The 18,890-nt window shown below is 39.1% G+C and overlaps 1 protein-coding gene and 1 non-coding gene across 3 annotated transcripts in view; one reads left to right on the top strand and one right to left on the bottom strand.

Annotated features, from left to right (window-relative positions):
* Positions 1–1,175: 1,175 nt before the first annotated feature.
* Positions 1,176–18,890, top strand: part of CCDC81 (coiled-coil domain containing 81) — a 42,167-nt gene continuing 24,452 nt past the window's right edge. The window contains exons 1-4 of one of the 2 annotated variants that reach the window (XR_012076476.1): positions 1,176–1,255; positions 2,560–2,759; positions 15,454–15,515; positions 16,920–17,076. Coding sequence is in view for 1 of the 2 variants with exons in the window: in XM_006197508.4 (XP_006197570.2) it covers positions 2,681–2,759; positions 15,454–15,515; positions 16,920–17,076 (298 nt within the window). In the remaining variant the exon portion in view is untranslated. Of the gene's footprint in view, positions 1,256–2,559; positions 2,760–15,453; positions 15,516–16,919; positions 17,077–18,890 lie in introns of those variants that run through there. The other variant, XM_006197508.4, reaches the window with a different exon arrangement.
* TRNAV-UAC (transfer RNA valine (anticodon UAC)) lies at positions 7,395–7,467 on the bottom strand. Its single transcript has one exon. It is a non-coding gene; the product is annotated as a tRNA-Val (tRNA).

Here is an 18,890-nt window from a genome sequence, read left to right as displayed (position 1 = left end):
GACATGTAGCTACCACTATAGTATCATACACAATAATTTCATTGCCCTAAAAATCCCTTGTGCTCCATCTATTCATTCCTCCCTCCCTCCCTCCCTCCCCAGAAACCCCTGGAAACCATGATCTTTTTGTTTCTGTAGCTGTGCCTTTTCCAGAATGTCATTTGGCTGGAATTGTACAGTTTGTAGCCTTTTCAGACTGGCTTCTTTCATTTAGTAATTGAACATCCTCACCTTATTTTTGATCTTGGGGAGAAAGCTTTGACTATTTTATCATTGCGAATGATGTCATTGTAGGTTTTATTACTAGATAATCTTTTTAAAATCAAGGATGTTTCCTTCCATTTCTAATTTGTTGAGGATTTTTTCCCCTAAAATTATGAATGCATGTTTAGTTTTATCAAATGTGCTTTTGTCATCCATTGAGATGATTGTGCTTTCCCCCTATTTCTTTATTCTGTGAATGCTGTGAAATTATACTGATGGAATTTTAAAATGTTCAACTACCCTTTTATTCCTGAATAAATCCCTCTTGGTTATGATGTATTACATATTTTTATGTCATTCAAGAGAGATACTGCCCTGTAGTTTTTCTTTCTTGCAGTGTCCTTTTCAGGTTTGGTATAATGCTCTACTGGTCTTAAAAACTGAGATCAGAAGTGTTCCCTCTTTTTCTGTTCTTCGGAAGAGTTTGTGTAAATTTGATGTTATTTCTTCCTTAAATATTTGGAAGAATTCACCATTAAAGCCATATAGGTCTGCTATTTTCTTTGTGGAAAAGTCTTTAAAAATGTGAAAGTAATTTGTTTGTGTCCACACATCAGATTTTAGTCATTTTCTATGGATAATTTCCTTGTTCAAGATAAAAGTTACTATATATTAAGTGATGAATTAAAAGTTTATATAAAATAATAAGCTACAGATATGTCTTTACATTAAGAAAATAAAAATTGGTAATTTTTTAATTGGTAATCTTCAACCTAACAGTTTTTGCTTTATGTATTTTGAAGCAGTTATTAAGAACATAAATGAAATAGCAGGATAATTAGGATCTAATAATTAGGATTTTTATGTCATCATAAGCTGACCCCTTTATCATTATGAAATGATACTCTTTATCTCTAGTAACATCCTTTGCTCTGAAATCTAGTTTGTCTGATGTTAAGCTCCAGTTTTCTCTTGACTAGTGTTGGCATGATATACTTTTGGCCACCAGTTTAGTTTCAGCCGACTTGTTTATATTCCAAATGTATTTCAGGTAGGCAACCTGTAGTGGGGTCTTGCTTTTTAACTAATTGAACAATCTCTGACTTTTAATTACTGGTGTTTAAGACCACTTAGTTTACATTTAACATAATTATTGATATGGTTGCATTTAAATCTACTATCTCATTATTTGTTTTCTGATTTGTCAAGTCTGGTTTTTCTCTTTTTCTGCCTTCTTTCAGATTAATTGATTTTTAAATTCCGTCTTTTTTTCTTTTTTGGCTTATTTGTTATAATTCTTTTTGTATTATTTTAGTGGTTAAGTACAGAGTTTATAGTATACATGTTTAACCTATCATGATCTACCTTCAAGTGATAATATACCACTTTATGTGTAGTATAGTAACCTTACAGGTATATACTTCCATTTCCCGCCTTCCAGCCTTTGCATTAGTGTTGATATACATTTTACTTTCATATATTTTATAAATCCTATAATACTTTATTATTTTTGCTTTAGACAATTTCCTTTCTAAAAAAGTATCTCTTTTTATTTTTAATTTATTATTTACTTATTTTTACGATATGTTTCTGTGATACTGATGGAGTTCAGTTTCTTGACCTGGATTTACAGGGGTGTGTTCGCTTTGTGATAATTCATTATCAGCAGAGGGGAGAGTATAAAAATTCTGTAGAATGAGATTCGGTAAGTGTATAGGGAAGAGTAAAAAAATGACTGTAATGAAAAAAATGTCAGCTCCCTTCCCAATCCTCCAAGCTCTCCATTTCCTAGGAGAGGAGCCCGGGAAAAACCAAACCCTCAAACAGATCCGGAAACTCGGTTAAGTCCATCACTTAGGGCTGAAAAGTTTTTTCCCAGATTTGTCCAAGGTGATTACAAGGGACCAAGTCTCTTGGCTGCCCGGGGTAAAAGAGGAAGGAAAAAACATGAAGTTACTTCCCAGCCTCGCTGCTTGGAGCCGCGGATCACTTGGGCCACCTGGGACCTGTCCCATTTAAGTGGGCGGGGCCAAGGCCCTACTCTGACGCCCTAGCAACGGAGCAGGCCTTTGTCGCGTCCTAGCAACGCGCTCCGCCTTCTCCTCTGCGGCAGCCCTCCAGTGGTCCCCCCACCCTGCTCACCACTCCGGCTCACCTTCTCAGTGGGCTTCTTAGTGGTCCCGAGGGCGTGGATTTGCACACTCTAGTTCAAGTACCGGATAGCTCTACAAGGTCCTGTGGTGGGAGCTGTTCACGGAGAGCCAGAGAGGGAAAGAGGAGGGATGAAGAGAAAGAACGTTTAAGAAAGAAAGAAAGAAAAAAAAAATCAAGATTTGGGTAATTTTTATTTTTAAGGAACATCCAAAGTTCCCGGGAAAGGGAGCTGGGGGTGGAAAAATCACGTTTGTATAAATTACATATAAAAAAGAGAAGAGACCTGTTGAGGACCCAGCATCAAGCTGACTTAGGACTGGAGATGTTGGACACCATCGTCCCTTCCCTGCAGGACCTGGGCAGGCAGGTGCTGCCCACGCTGCTCTCGCTGAGCCAGGAGGGTAAGTGACATTGGGCAGGGGCTCTGGGGAGGAACCTTTTACTTGCTTGGGGGCAAGGTCTGATAACTTCTTCCCTGTCCCCTTCCTCTGGCTACCTTGAGTGGCCGCATTGCCTTGGCAGCCAGCTAGTAGTCACTGGCAGGCTCTTGCTTGATGCCCAGAGACATGTTATTGACTTCTTTAATGAGGGAAAGGGCCAGCTGAGGGTTTTTGATTAAACGAGATAATGTCCCTTAGCTCAGGGACTAGCACAGAGTAAGTGCTCAATAAATGCTAGCTAAAAACAACCACCCCAAACACCACTCCTCAGAATTCGTGCAAAGACAAGGCTACTTTTGTTGCTGTTGTTACCTTGGGGTTGTGTTAAGAAAGTGAGACCATAAAAAGAACTGCGTATTTGGAAGAAGACCTGACATCTTGTCATAGAAAACTTATGAGGCTTGGTTAAAATCATAGTTTATTAGAAGAGTGACCCCAAAGTGACAGTGAGATCTGTCTGCAAGCAGTAGGAGCCTTGGGAAGAAAGGTGCTCCAGAGTTGGAAGCTATTATTACTATTAAATCATTGTAACTTAGGGATGATGTCTAAGCTTTTAACCAAATGATTTTAAAAGACAAAAATAAATAGGGGTATACACCTCTTCTTTCTCTTTCCCTGTATCACTCCTATTTTTCCTGTTAAAATAATTCTAAAAGAAGCATTTCAATCATGGTTTTATGGATTTAAAAATATTTGCCATATTTATAAATTTTATATGTTATTTAGTCATTCAAGTAGTTTTGAGAACCTACTGTGTGCTGGGCACTACAGAACAGATGTTGAGCAAAAATCTTGGAATTTAAAACCTAATGGGGACAATACCAAGTAATCACAGAAATAAATATAAATTTACATTCAGTGCTAGCAAGAAGGTGTATGGTACAATGAGAACTTTTAATGAGGGTGAGTGTGTACCCAAGATTTGCCAAAAAAAGGAATATTTGAGCTGAGATGTGAAGAATGAGTTGGAACTGTTACTGAACCAAACTTGAGTCCACTTGCCCTAAGGCAGCAAAGCCAATTTACTGATACCAGGTTGTGGTGAAGGAAAAGTTTATTGTAGGCCAAGCAAGAACAGGCAGTTCATGCTCAAAAGACTCAAATTCCTTGATGGCTTTCAGGGAAGGATTTTTAAAGACAGTATGAAAAAAGGAGTTGTGAAGTGCATAATTAGCTTGTGTAGAATTCTCTGAATGGTTGATGGTGAGGTAACAGGGTGATGTTTCAGGAATCTCAGTCATCAGCCTTGTGCCTCTGTCCTGATGGTCCCCATACAGTTAACTTCCTCCACCTGGTGGGGGTTTTAGTATCTGCAAAATAACTCAAGGATACGGCTCAGGATATTGTATATAGCCCTCGATGAGGAACTAAAGGTCCTTGACTTTGTTTTATGGCTAAACTATTGTTTTGTCTTGCTTGACTGTTTTCCTTTGTTTTTGCATGTTCTCGCTTCTTTGATTAAATTTGCTCTTTGGAACTTGGGGAAGGCCTAGGAGGGTAAAGGTTTTTTTTTTTTTTTTTTTAAAAAAACAAATAACAGGCAGGAAACAGGACACAGGGGTGGGGAAGGGGCTGATCAGAGGTGGGGAATCTGTCCTGGGCAAGGCCCTGCAGTGTCCTGCTTGGTTTCAGAATTAAGTAGGTGAAATGGATCAGTGGAGTAGGGAGTGGAGGGGAGGTGAGCGTGTTCTTGGCAGAGAGACAAGCAAGAGCAAGAGATCTAGTGGGAGGGAGCGTGGTGTGATTAAGAGACTGAAAGAAGGTCAGCATGGCTGCTCTATAGCTGTGAAAGTGAATGTGTTCTAAAGGAGGCTGCAGGGAAATGGATGGGTCACGTTATGCAGGGCCTCGTAAGTCACATTAAGGATGCTGGCCTTTAGATTCAGCCTGATGGGAAGCTGTTAATTGTTTTGAGTGGAGCTAAAGGAGGAGCTGGATGACATGGTCAAGTTTGTGTTTTGAAAAGATTAGTCTGGTGGCAATGTTGAGAATGAATCGGTGGGTCAAGAATGCTTATAACAGTAACCTAAGTGAGAATGAGTGGTCTGAATTCACTTTTGGTTTGAATTGATAGCAGTGAAAATGGAGAGAAGTGGACAGACTGAACAGCTATTTGGAGGAAAAAACAAACAACTCTACATACTATGGTAGATGTATAGGACTGGATATAGAGGTGAGAGAAAAGGGAAGTCTCAGGATGACTTCTGAGTCCCTGGCTTACATAACTGAGTAGATGATGGGACAGAAACCCTGGGTAAAGGACAAGATTTTCAGGGAAGGAAAATCCAAGTTAAAGTGCCTTTGTGAGATATCCAAGTAAGCAGTTGAGTACACAGGTCCAGAACCTCAAAAGATTGAGGGTGTCTGGGCTTCTAAATAAACAATTAGTGGTCATTAAAGCCCTGGGCATGGATTGGACTGCTTAAGCAGAGAATGTAAAGTGAAAAGAGAAGAGGGCTTGGGATTGTGCCTTGAGAAACTCCAGCATTTAATGGCTAGGTTGAGGAAGGTGAGCTTGCAAAGGAGACTGAGAAGAAATGCCTAGAGAGGCAGGCAGAAGACACAGGAGAGAGTAGTGTCACAAAAGCTAAAAGGAGAGATGCTTAAAGGAGGAGGGAGCGGTCACCAGTGTCAGATATGACTGGGGGGTCAGAGAGGTGAATGTTAAACTAAGTCCGTTGATTTTATTGACAAGGAGGCCACTGGTGACTTCAGCAAAAGCTTTATTAGTTGAATAACAGAAGCAGAAGTCAAATGACTATTTACTTTCACAAATGACCATTTACTTTCACAAATGTCCCATTGTAAGGAAGATGAGGATAAACTCCCAACCTCAGCAAAACACATAAATTAATTTTTTATTGTTGTATATGTTCAAGCCTGCTGCTTCCGTGTGTTTCACCAAAGTTTAATGTTATGTAATTATAGTCCTTAGAAGGTCCTGTCATCATTTTACAGATGTGAACTGGTTGAAGACTACACAGCTAGCAATCTGTGGAGGCAGGAAGGCTGCAGGTCTTCAGACACTAAGTACATTAATCCTCCCACTGCACTGTGCCCTGGAAATATGTTTCTTTGTCCAAATCACTCTGTAATAATTTTCTCTGCGTATATATCAGTATTTTAATTTTAGAGGATGTTTTATGAAGTCAGAGGACTTACCTTTTACTTTAGCTATTATTATCTATTTCAAGTATGTATTATTCTATAATTTACATAATGGGTACTTGGTCCTTTTTAAATAAGGATTATATATAAGATAACATATTTTTGCTACTTGGCATTGCACTTAAAAATAGAATACACAAAATGTTTAGGATTTGAAGTCAAATGAAGGTTAAATTGAATATATAAGGTATGTTCAGAGGTTATTTCCTGTAATTCTTGGTATTTCTGTGTTTAATTAAAATAAAAAATAACTTCAGTTTTTCTTAAAATATAAAAGTAGCATATTCTTTAATTTGTTTTTTAGACAGAGTTAAAATTATTTTTCTTTTGAGATTTAGTGATGCCTTTTCTGACACTTTGGGATATGAGAAAAATCAAAGTTAGAAATTAGCCTGTAAGATTTACAAATCTATTCCATTTGAATTGCAGGGGCCTAAAATTTCCTAAAGGAAATCATGTTCATGTTTTCCTTTTCCTTCAGTGAAAAATATCAAATTTCAGTTTAGAATAATAAACTTTGCTCTTATATAACTTTGCCTATTAGATTTTATAAAGTAAGACGACACGGTGTACTTGAATGTGTCATTCAAATGAGGAAAGGCGATCCTCACATTTCTAATTATGCCCAGTCAAGTCTTTTCACTTGGGTCTGGTTACAAGCTATACAGTTTCTCCCAGCCCTAATTAAATCATTTCCTTTTGGTGTAGATTGTTTTCCTGAAATTTGAGCTCTATATCATGAGTCTAAATGAAAGACTTAATAATTTTGACTTAATAACCTTGAAAGGTCTCCGTGTAAATCTACATATTAAATTTTGTATTATTAGTGAATTAATGACATGTTTGGTGGTCATGATGAAAATGTCAATTCAGTATACAGTTGGGACTGTTTGAAAGACCTTGGTGGTTCTTAGCGGCCAGCAGTAGAATTCTTTTCTCTGTGAGGGCAGGGAGGAGTGGGAAATGCAGTATAATGGGGCAGAATAGAATACATACCTGATCATAGAAAATTGTATATCCATGACTTAGAGTGAAGAGCAGAGTCTTGGCAGTCAGCTCGCTGTGCCATACAGCCCCCTGACGTGGGCTTCCATCACCCAGCTTGTTCCCAGATGTCCATGGGAAGCACTGCTATTTCTCATTGGCTAACCTGCTCCTTCCCTGCCACAGTAAGAAAATTATTTATAGCTCCAATAGCTGGATTAAAAGACTGCAATTTTCTGCTTTAGGTAGTGGTTTAAACCATTAGGGGAAAAAGTCACACCAGTAAATCAAGCAGTTTCCAGAATGGGGAGAGAATTGATTTCTGTCACCAACTGCTTCTTTGTCTTGAAGTGGCACCCTGGTAAATGCCACTGTTCTTTTTCTCTTATTTGGGGTGATGGTGGTGGTAATTAGGTTTGTTTGTTTGTTTGTTTATTTATTTAATGGAGGTACTGGGGATTGAACCCAGGACCTCATGCATGTAAGGCACACACTCTACCCCTGAGCTATACCCACCCCTCACCACTGTTCTTGATTCTTTTTTTTTTTTTAACATTTTTTATTGATTCATAATCATTTTACAGTGTTGTGTCAAATTCCAGTGTTCAGCACAATTTTTCAGTCATTCATGGACATATACACACTCATTGTCACATTGTTTTCTCTGTTTTACATATGAGCGATCTCATATGGTTTTTTTTTTTTTCTCTTTCTGGCTTACTTCACTTAGAATGACATTCTCTAGGAGCATCCATGTTGCTGCAAATGGCATTATGTTGTCGGTTTTTATGGCTGAGTAGTATTCCATTGTATAAATATACCACATCTTCTTTATCCAGTCACCTGTTGATGGACATTTAGGTTGTTTCCATATTTTGGCTATTGTAAATAGTGCTGCTATGAACATTGGGGTGCAGGTGTCGTCCTGAAGTAGATTTCCTTCTGGGTACAAGCCCAGGAGTGGGATTCCTGGGTCATATGGTAAGTCTACTCCTAGTCTTTTGAGGAATCTCCACACTGTTTTCCATAGTGGCTGCACCAAACTGCATTCCCACCAGCAGTGTAGGAGGGTTCCCCTTTCTCCACAGCCTCTCCAGCATTTGTCATTTTTGGATTTTTGAATGACGGCCATTCTGACTGGTGTGAGGTGATACCTCATTGTAGTTTTGATTTGCATTTCTCTGATAATTAGTGATATTGAACATTTTTTCATGTGTTTTTTGATCATTTGTATGTCTTCCTTGGAGAATTGCTTGTTTAGGTCTTCTGCCCATTTTTGGATTGGGTTGTTTATTTTTTTCTTATTGAGTCGTATGAGCTGCTTATATATTTTGGAGATCAAGCCTTTGTTGGTTTCACTTGCAAAAATTTTCTCCCATTCCGTAGGTTTTCTTCTTGTTTTATTTCTGGTTTCCTTTGCTCTGCAGAAGCTTGTAAGTTTCATTAGGTCCCATTTGTTTATTCTTGCTTTTATTTCTTCTAGGAGAAAATTTTTGAAATGTATGTCAGATAATGTTTTGCCTATGTTTTCCTCTAGGAGGTTTATTGTATCTTGTCTTATGTTTAAGTCTTTAATCCATTTTGAGTTGATTTTTGTATATGGTGTAAGGGTGTGTTCTAGCTTCATTGTTTTACATGCTGCTGTCCAGTTTTCCCAACACCATTTACTGAAGAGACTGTCTTTATTCCATTGTATATTCTTGCCTCCTTTGTCGAAGATGAGTTGACCAAAAGTTTGTGGGTTCATTTCTGGGCTCTCTATTCTGTTCCATTGGTCTATATGTCTGTTTTGGTACCAATACCATGCTGTCTTGATGACTGTAGCTCTATAGTATTGTCTGAAGTCTGGGAGAGTTATTCCTCCAGCCTCTTTCTTTCTTTTCAGTAATGCTTTAGCAATTCTAGGTCTTTGATGGTTCCATATAAATTTTATTATGATTTGTTCTAGTTCTGTGAAATATGTCCTGGGTAATTGGATAGGGATTGCATTCAATCTGTAGATTGCCTTGGGCAGTGTGACCATTTTAACAATATTGATTCTTCCAATCCAAGAGCATGGAATATCTTTCCATTTTTTAAAGTCTTCTTTAATTTCCTTCATCAATGGTTTATAGTTTTCTGTGTATAATTCTTTTGCCTCCTTGGTTAGATTTATTCCCAGATATTTTATTACTTTGGGTGCTATTTTAAAGGGGATTGTTTCTTTACTTTCTTTTTCTGTTGATTTATCGTTAGTGTAAAGAAAGGCAACTGATTTTTGAACATTAATTTTGTAACCTGCTACCTTGCTGAATTCTTCAATCAGCTCTAGTAGCTTTTTTGTGGGACCTTTTAGGGTTTTCTATATATAGTAACATGTCGTCGGCATATAATGACACTTTTACCTCTTCTTTTCCAATTTGGATCCCTTTTATTTCTTTCTCTTGCCTGACTGCTGTGGCTAGGACTTCCAGGACTATATTGAATAGGAGTGGTGATAGTGGGCATCCTTGTCTTGTCCCAGATTTTAGTGGGAAGCTTTTGAGTTTTTCACCGTTGAGAACTATGCTGGCTATAGGTTTGTCATATATAGCTTTTATTATATTGAGATATGTTCCCTCTATACCCACTTTGGCGAGAGTTTTTATCATAAATGGGTGTTGAATTTTATCAAATGCTTTTTCTGCATCGATTGAGATGATCATGTGGTTTTTGTCCTTTCTCTTGTTGATGTGATGTATTACATTGATTGATTTGCGTATGTTGAACCAGCCTTGTGTCCCTGGGATGAACCCCACTTGGTCATGATGTATAATCTTTTTTATGTGTTGTTGGATTCTATTTGCTAAAATTTTGGTGAGGATTTTGACGTCTATGTTCATCAGTGATATTGGCCTATAATTCTCTTTTTTTGTAGTGTCTTTGCCTGGTTTTGGTATCAGGGTGATGGTGGCTTCATAGAATGAGTTTGGGAGTATTCCCTCCTTTTCAATCGTCTGGAAGAGTTTGAGAAGGACTGGTATGAGTTCTTCTTTGTATGTTTGGTAGAATTCCCCGGTGAAGCCGTCCGGTCCTGGACTTTTATTTGTAGGGAGGTTTTTAATTGCTATTTCTATTTCCTTTCTAGTGATCGGGTTGTTCAAGTGTTCAGTTTCTTCTTGATTCAGTTTTGGTGGACAGTATGTTTCCAGAAACTTGTCCATCTCCTCTAGGTTATCCAGTTTGGTTCCATATAGTTTTTCATAATATTCTCGTATGATATTCTGTATTTCTATTTTGTTTGTTGTAATTTCTCCATTTTCCTTTCTTATTTCGCTAATTTGTGCTCTCTGTTTTTTCTTCTTTGTGAGTTTAGCCAGAGGTTTGTCGATTTTATTTACTTTTTCAAAAAACCAACTTTTGGTTTGGTTGATTTTTTCTATGGTCTTGTTAATCTCTATTGTATTTAATTCCTCTCTGATCTTTATTATTTCCTTCCTTCTGCTGCTTTTTGGGGCTTTTTGTTCTTCTTTTTCTAATTGATTTAGGTGGTGGGTTAACTTGTTTATTTGAGATTGTTCTTCTTTTTTGAGAAAGGCCTGTATCGCTATAAACTTCCCTCTTAGCACTGCCTTTGCTGTGTCCCATAGGTTTTGAGTGGTTGTGCTTTCATTATCATTTGTCTCAAGGTATTTTTTAATTTCAGCTTTGATTTCCTCATTGATCCATTGTTTTTTCAATAACATATTGTTTAATCTCCATGCTTTTCTTTTTTTCTCCTTTGTTTCTCTGTTGTTGATTTCCAGTTTCATGGCATTGTGGTCAGTAAAGATGCTTGAGATAATTTCTATCTTCTTAAATTTGTTGAGGTTTCTTTTGTGTCCAAGTACATGATCGATCCTGGAAAATGTTCCATGTGCACTTGAAAAGAATGTATATTCTATTTTTTGGGGGTGTAAAGCTCTGAAAATATCCACCAAATCTAGTTTTTCTATTGTAGTATTTAATTTCTCTGTTGCCTTGTTTATTTTCTGTCTGGAAGATCTGTCTAGTGATGTTAATGCAGTGTTAAAATCTCCAACTATGATTGTATTCCCATCAATATCCCCCTTTATCTCTGTTAGTAATTCTTGTATGTACTTAGGTGCTCCTATATTGGGTGCATATATATTAACGAGTGTAATATCTTCATCTTGTATCACTCCTTTAATCATTATAAAATGTCCTTCTTTATCTTTCTTTATGGCCTTTGTTTTAAAGTCTATTTTGTCTGAAATCAGTACTGCAACACCTGCTTTTTTGGCTTTTCCATTTGCATGGAATATCCTTTTCCATCCTTTCACTCTCAATCTATATGTGTCCTTCTCCCTAAAGTGGGTCTCTTGTATGCAGCATATTGAAGGTTCTTGCTTTATTATCCAGTCTGCCACTCTATGTCTTTTGACTGGAGCATTTAGTCCATTAACATTTACAGTAATTAATGATAGATGTGTGTTTATTGCCATTTTGAACTTATCTTTGCAGATGAATTGGTATATCCTCTTTGTTCCTTTCTTCTTCCTTTTGTGGTTTGGTAATCTTCCTTTGTATTATCATGGATTTTATTTAATTTTTGTGACTCCCTTGTAAATTTTTGACTTGTGGTTACCCTTTTTTGTAAATCTATTAACCTATACCTGTTTTTAATAAACTGATAATAACATGATCTCAAACCCATCCTACTGTTAAAAAAATTTAAAAAAAGAAAGAAAAAAAAATTCTATATTTCCCTGCCTCCCTCTCCCACTCTCAGTGATTTGTATGTCTTGTTTTGTAATTTCGTGTTTTCTTTATTTGTAATTCATGAATTATCACCTTTCCAGTTGTACGTTTCTCATTTCTGTAGCATCCTGCTGCTTTTCTATTTAGAATAGCCCTTTCAATATTTCTTTTAGCATGGGTTTAGTGTTGCTAAACTCCTGCAGCTTTTTTTTGTCTGTGAAACTCTTTATTTCTCCTTCTATCCTAAAGGATAGCCTTGCTGGATAAAGTATCCTAGGCTGCATCTTTTTTTCATTCAGGGCTTTGAATATATCTTGCCACTCCCTTCTGGTCTGCAGTGTTTGTGTAAAGAAATCAGCTGAGAGCCTTATGGGGGTTCCCTTGTAGTTCACTCTTTGCTTTTCTCTTGCTGCCTTTAGAATCATTTCTTTATCCTTGACTCTGGCCATCTTGATTATGATATGTCTTGGTGTGGGTCTATTTGGGTTCTTCTTGTTTGGGACCCTCTGAGCTTCCTGTACTTGGATATCTGATTCCTTCTTTAAGTTTGGGAAGTTTTCAGTCATGATTTCTTCAAAAACCTTTTCAATTCCCTTTGATCCTTCTTCCCCTTCTGGGACCCCTATTATACGAAGATTGGGACGCTTTATATTATCCCATAGGTCCCTTATGCTATTATCATTATTTTTTATTTGCTTATCTTGTAGTTCTTCTGAATGGGTGCTTTCTGTTGCCCTGTCTTCTAGATCACTAATTCGTTCCTCTGCATTAACTAGTCGGCTTTGCACAGCTGTTAGATCATCCCTCATCTCTGTCAATGAGTTTTCCCATTTTGCTTGGCTCTTCTTTATAGCTTCAATTTCATTTTTGACATATTTTATTTCTCTAAGCATTATCTCTTTTAATTCCTTCAGCAATTTGATCACTCCTTTTTTGAAATCTTGATCTAGTAGGCTATCGATGTCTATTTCATTGAGCTTTCTTTCAGGGGATTCCTCTTGTTCTTTTAATTGGGAAAGGTTTCTCTGCTTCTTCATCTTGCTCATACCTCTCTGGCACTGTGGTTTATGGAGTATCAGTTGTCTATTTTGGATCTTAAGGATTTTATCTATCTAATGCCTATTTAGGAATACAACTTAGGGAAAAAAAAGAAAAAATAAGAGAGAGAGAGAAAGATTTTTAAAAGAAGGGAGAAAGAGGGTTTGAAAACAATGTATAATGAATAACTGAAGAGCGGGTTGAAGCAGAGTATTAATCGGGTGGAGACGTCCTTTTAAAACCTTTAAAAAAAAAGGGGGGGGTGGGGAGATGAATATATGTGTTTGAAGCCTGTGTCTAATCAATAACAGGACATCAAAACCCAAGAGAAATAGAAATGAATTAAGAAGTAAAAATTAAGAGAGTAATTGAAAATAGAACAGGTAAAAACAGATTAAAAAAACAAAACAAAAACAAAAAACAAAGAAACAAAACAAAACAAAAAACCAAAAAAAAAAAAAGGGGGTTTGTCGGTATTCTCCTGGAGTGTGTGTGCTTTTAATGTGATGTCCTTCTGTCTTCGTCCTGTTTTGGAAGCTCAGCTTGTTTTCATTGGCCCTCCGTTGGCGCCCTCTTCTGTGCTGCTCCCAGCACCTGTCGGCAAGCAGATCGCGCCTCCTCCTAACACGGGGTCAGATGCAGTTCTCCTCTGCTGCGGGCGGGCGGGTCACTGCCCCTCCGGATGCCGCAGTCAGATGTTGCAGACTGGCCAGGCAGGAGGGCGGGTCGTGCCCCTTCCCAGCACCTCGGTCAGGGGTTGTGTTCCTGCCCGACAGGCGGGGGGCCGCTCTCCCCCTGCCTGCGCCTCCGGTAGCTCCGCTGCTCTGTACGGCTGTGCGCTCTGCACTGGCGCTCCGCCGTGGTCGTGCTCCGCGGGTGGGCTCGGGGAAGACCGAGGGGCAGCCTCGTCCCTGCTCCGAGCCAAGACCCAGCTGCTTGTTTGTCTTTGTGAAGCAAGTTCTCTGGGGGACCAGAATGGAAGGATCCTATCTGCCCAGGGCTGTAGGCCCATCTCAGTCTGGCCCTTGAGGCTGCTAAGCCCTTCGGTGCGGACGCAGGTTTCGCCTCTGCCCTCGCCTGGGTGTTAAGCGCCGAAGAATATGGCGGCTCTGCCTGGGCCCCGCCTCTCTTCCCCTGAAAAGTTTCCGCGGGTTTTTAGAGATGGGGGTATGCACCCTTCCCCCGAGAGCCCATCAACCTTGCTGTTTTATGGAGGGCCCAGGTTGTTTTGTCCTGTACACCCACAGCCACGGCGCCCAGCCCCTTGCAGTCCCCCGGAGCTGCCTCCGTGCAGCCACCCCCGTCCTCCGCCCGGCTTGTGCAGCCTAGCCCTGCCCACCGCTGCCGGCCCGCGTCTCAGGCTGGGTGTCGGGGGGACGCTCTGTGCCCGTTTAACTTAGTTCTGTCAGACAAGGGCTGCTCTGTACAGATCCGAGCCTTGGAGGCTCCCCCTCCGTCCCGCTGGCCTCTCAGTTGGAGAGGGGAGACCCAGCGAGCAAGCGCCAGTCCTCCTTTGCCGCTCCCTCTCCGCGGGACCCGTCCCGCGCTGCTTTGCCTTTTGTTCTTTCTTCTTTCCTTTTCTCCTACCAGATTTTTGGCGTCTTTATCTTTTGAAGAGGGCGATGATCTGTCGGAGTTCCGCAGGTGCTCTGGTTGGCTGAGTGGGTCTGTAGATGTGGGTCTTGGTGTATTTGTGGGAGAGGGTGACTTACAAGCGTCCTTCTACTCCGCCATCTTGCCCGGAAGTCTTGATTCTTTATTTTGAGAATTAAAACACAACACTCTCTTGATTTGCAAAGAGTTCCTCACTGGAAAGTATCTGTAATAAACACATGACTAGGTTTGCAATGGAAACCCCAGACAGTTCTCTACATTTCTAAATATTAGTTATACCTAGAGGATACCTTCATATCAGACATTAGGACTTTAGTTATTGGCAACTACTTATTCTTCTACCACAGTTTTTTTTGGAACACAGCTCAGAACAAGAAAATAAACATAGAAGTCCTCCCTCTAATCATTCAAAACACATAGTGCAAAGTCTATGCACTGATTTCAAGTAAAACCCCTTGGGCCCCTACCCAAAGGTCTGTTTTTAAAAAAATATTATTTTAGACATAGCATGAGTATATTTGTTGAAATCAAGAACACAGCAGAGCAGAAGCAGTAAATTAGGACTGGGCGGGGAGCCTGCAGAGCACAGTAGCAGAGAGAAGTGACAAATGAGTGAAAAGCAGAGTCAAGAATTAAGCAAAAATAGGAGTACAGAGACAGTCTGTACAGACAACAGCCTTTCATGCCTTAGTGGCCCCTGTCCTTCCTCCTGTGCTGTAGAATGGTATGAGCATGAGTGTGCATGTTAATCAGGTGGCGCATGCTTGTTGAATGGGTCATTAAGAAGAGGCTAGATTATACTTGGTTAAGTGTATTTATAGAATAAACAGAAAGATGTGACAGAGTTCCCTTTATTCTAGAAAGATTTTCTTCAGAAATTTCTCCTTCTTCCCCTCTCCCCCTTCTTCCTCCTCCTCCTCCTGCTTCCCATTTTTGGAGCTTAAAGGGATAAGTTTTACTTACCAGGAAAATTAACTTTGGGGGATGATCTTATTTTCTGTTAATCCTAAATTAATTAGAAGTTACTATTATTGAATTCCACATTTAATATTTATGTTTTTATTTATTAACACTAAGGCACTATCACAAGGGGTGCTTTCATAAACTATTTTTTATTTCCTTTGAATTTCAGAAGTCTCTATCATTTGGGAGAACGTGTCAGAATTTGTTGAGCGGCAGCTATCCCTACACAAGGTGGGATTTATACTTTAATTTTAATGTAGGGGTCCAAAGAATCTTTTCTCCTTAGTTTTGCTGGGAGCAGGATAGCAGACTTTAGAGCCATCTGGTTTAACCTGCAGTCCTGTGTTTTTTTTTTTGATGCTCACACTTAGGACTTGTGAATAGTAAACTTAACAAACATGGATTTCACCCTTAGGTACTGAATTTGCAAGTTCTGCTCTTCTGGTGATAGGGACTGTATCACTGATCACTCTGGGTATGTGCTGAGGAAGTAGGTGAATTCTGTTTATCTGTGATTTGGTGGTTCCTGGCATAGCTATATAGAAGGATATAATGCTTCATGTCTTGCCTTTTTATAGGGAATGGATTTTAATTGAAATATAAGAAGGCAGCCAGGGACTGAACTCAGCTCACTAAGAATGAGAAACTTTGCCCAGGGTTGGGCTATTTCCTGCCATCAGGTCTTGAGTTTGGATGACGTAGAGCTGAACAGAGATTTTGGGAGTTTGGAGGGAGACGGGATGTTGTGAAACTTTTATACCTTACTCAGAGGTCCCAATATGAGAGCTCTTGAGCTGAATTCATCCTTGAAATCTATTTTGTTTGGTCTGATCATTCGAATTACTCATCACCACTTAAAATTGGGAGAGTTTATATAAAGTTTTGTATTTTTTTCTTGAACAATCAGCAGATTAATGATACCAGTCTTCCGTTCCTATGTGTGACACTTAGTTGGAGCTGACAGTCGGCTCTCCCCTCTTGATGGGACATACCCTCCTTAGGTATCACATTTTCTGGCTGGATACCTTCACTCCCTTGTGTTCTTTCTTGGCTCCTGTAGGCATTTGAGTTTGTAATCCTTGCATATATGACATATCCAAGGAGACAGAGACCCAGTGTGAGATCCCAAAGCACTTGCTTCTACCCATCAGCCAAGAGCACCAGACTGCAGCATGTGCCTAGGATGCTGGGTTGTCTGATTTTAAGTGAGGGGCATAAGACCTAAAAGAGAGAATGAGAAAGCAGAGATTCTCATGACCCCTTAATTCTCTCTCTCTAATGGCAAACGATTAAAACTTAAAATGTCACACAATTCAGGACAAGAATAATCTTAGATACAGATTAAAAGGAGCTATGGCATCCATACGAGTTTTCTGAGTCCTCATAGCCTTTGAATGATATGGAAATGAGGGATCAGAAGATCATCATGGATTGATATTATTATTACATTTTATACTTATTTGAGAACTTAGAGTCATGAAGTACTCAAGCTGTAAGGGATCATAAAATCATTGAATGTTAAGGCCCAAACTTAATTCTCTTCATGTTTTTGGGATAACAGTGCTAAGGATTATTTTTCTTTACCTTTACAATGACTTCTCTTTGTTGCTTTTCCCACCTTCGTTTTCTTTCCAGGGAGTTCATATTCCAGGACTTGGAACTTTCACTTTCACGAGACAAAAGCTTGAGGTGGGAAACAACAAGTTTATTCTAATTCAGAGGCCCACGTTTATCATGGCGGAGAAGTTAGTGCAGATCCATGGACTCAAACAAAACAAAGTATATACTCCTGGTAAATGTATTTAATTTTTAAGACTTTCCTAGAAGGTGACAAGCCTGGGGATGAAAATGAAAGGTCAGAGCTTGGCCAGTGGCTGCTTTACTGGTTTCTGAGCTGAGGAGCTCACTTTTCATGTGGTACCTTTGGCAGAGGGAGGGGCCAAGGTAGGAAATAATAGACAGTCTTCCTGCAGGCCATTTTAAACCTCAGCAGCTTAAGTCCTGATGTGCTATCAAGGCAAATTTATATAAAAGCCACATCACTGAGTCATTTAGATTTTATCCATATTTCAAATCCTAAGAAATTAAAAGTGCTTATAAAGATGAGAATGTTTAAGGTCACTGGTTGGAAGAATTACAGTTAGTATCAGCTGTGAAAAGATTACTATATTTTTATTATATATAACCTAAATTATTAAAATTTGCAAGTTGTTAGAAGGTTAATGCTATAAAGACTTAATGAATACCATATATACATCTCACACCCTAAAATCTTCCTTCTTTCCTTCCCTTCCTTGTTCCCACCTTCCCTCCCTTGTTTTCCTCCTTCCTGCTTTCCATCCACAAATACTTACTCAGGGTTTGCTATGTGCCAGGCCTTGTTCCAGGTGCAAGAGGTATAGCGGCAGACAGGACACCTGCCACAGGACGCTTGCTTCCAGCTGTAATGTGTGGGCTTTGTGATACCTGCCCTTTTTACTTAGAGGCCTTTGGGGGCTTCCTTCCTAATTTCTGGTTGTGTTCCTTTTGACCTTCCTTATCATCCTCCTGCATTAGACTCATATCTGGGTGAAGAGAGATAGTCTACCCTCAATGCCAGCAGGTGAAAGGCTGAAACCTTCCTTTATGTTAAATTCCCTGAAACTTAATTTTCAGAGTAACTTCCCACCAAAAGATTGTATTTTGGAAAAACAAACATCAACAAACCTAGAATTCATTATGCATGTATTCTGTCTGGTGATTTTGATGGGTTTTTCAGCCATTTTTACCTAGAGTTTTACGACAGAAGAAATAGAATATCCTAATTCATCCAAAACCTATCAAGTGAAATGAGAAGAAAGCCAACCTTTTTTTTTTTGCAAAAACATTTGTGCCTTAGAATAGAGCTTATTTTGCATCTTAGATTTTGTAGTGTATTCCAAAAAAAGTACTTTAGACCTATAATTAATTTTTTTACAAAGTTGAAGAAATTTCAGAGTTAAACATGATTGAATTCATTCATAAGAACAAAGAGACTTTAGCTTTGAGGTTATAACTCTTCATCATTATTTAGATAACTAATCAAACATTATACAGTGATTCTTAAAGATTAAGACATGGTCCTTGCATTGAAGAACTCAGAATCTAGCATGGAAAATAAATATATAAGCAAATGATGCAGCATGATTAAGTGCTGTAAAAGCAGATTGATCAGAACTGGATCACTGATGAGAACTGGATCAATGGCAGGGGAGCCCAGAGAAGAGGATGCCTAACTCTGCTTGGGGAGGTTTAGGAGTATGACATGCCAGGAGGTCTTAAAGGATGATAGGACTTTGCTGGCAGAGGAGCTGTTGAAGCTGTTTCAGGGACAGTATGAACACTTCACATATAAAGAAAAGAGTGGTGCCTGTTGAGAATAACAGGTACTTCTGTGTGACCAGGGCATATGATTGTGGAGGCAAGTAGAGGGAAGTGAGAGGTTAGTAGGGGTGGAATTGTTAGGAGCCTTATACGGTTTGATAAGGACTTTGGAATTAATCCTCTAGGTACTGAGGAACCAATGAAAGTTTTTGAGCAGGGAATTATCTGTACTGGTTCAGTTTTTAGTTTAAGGAAGGTAGCTTT

Source organism: Vicugna pacos, chromosome 10, assembly GCF_048564905.1.
Source record: "Vicugna pacos chromosome 10, VicPac4, whole genome shotgun sequence".
Classification (NCBI taxonomy): Eukaryota; Metazoa; Chordata; class Mammalia; order Artiodactyla; family Camelidae; genus Vicugna; species Vicugna pacos.
The sequence above is the reverse complement of the archived record's forward strand: the minus strand, read 5'-3'. Positions and strand labels throughout refer to the sequence as shown.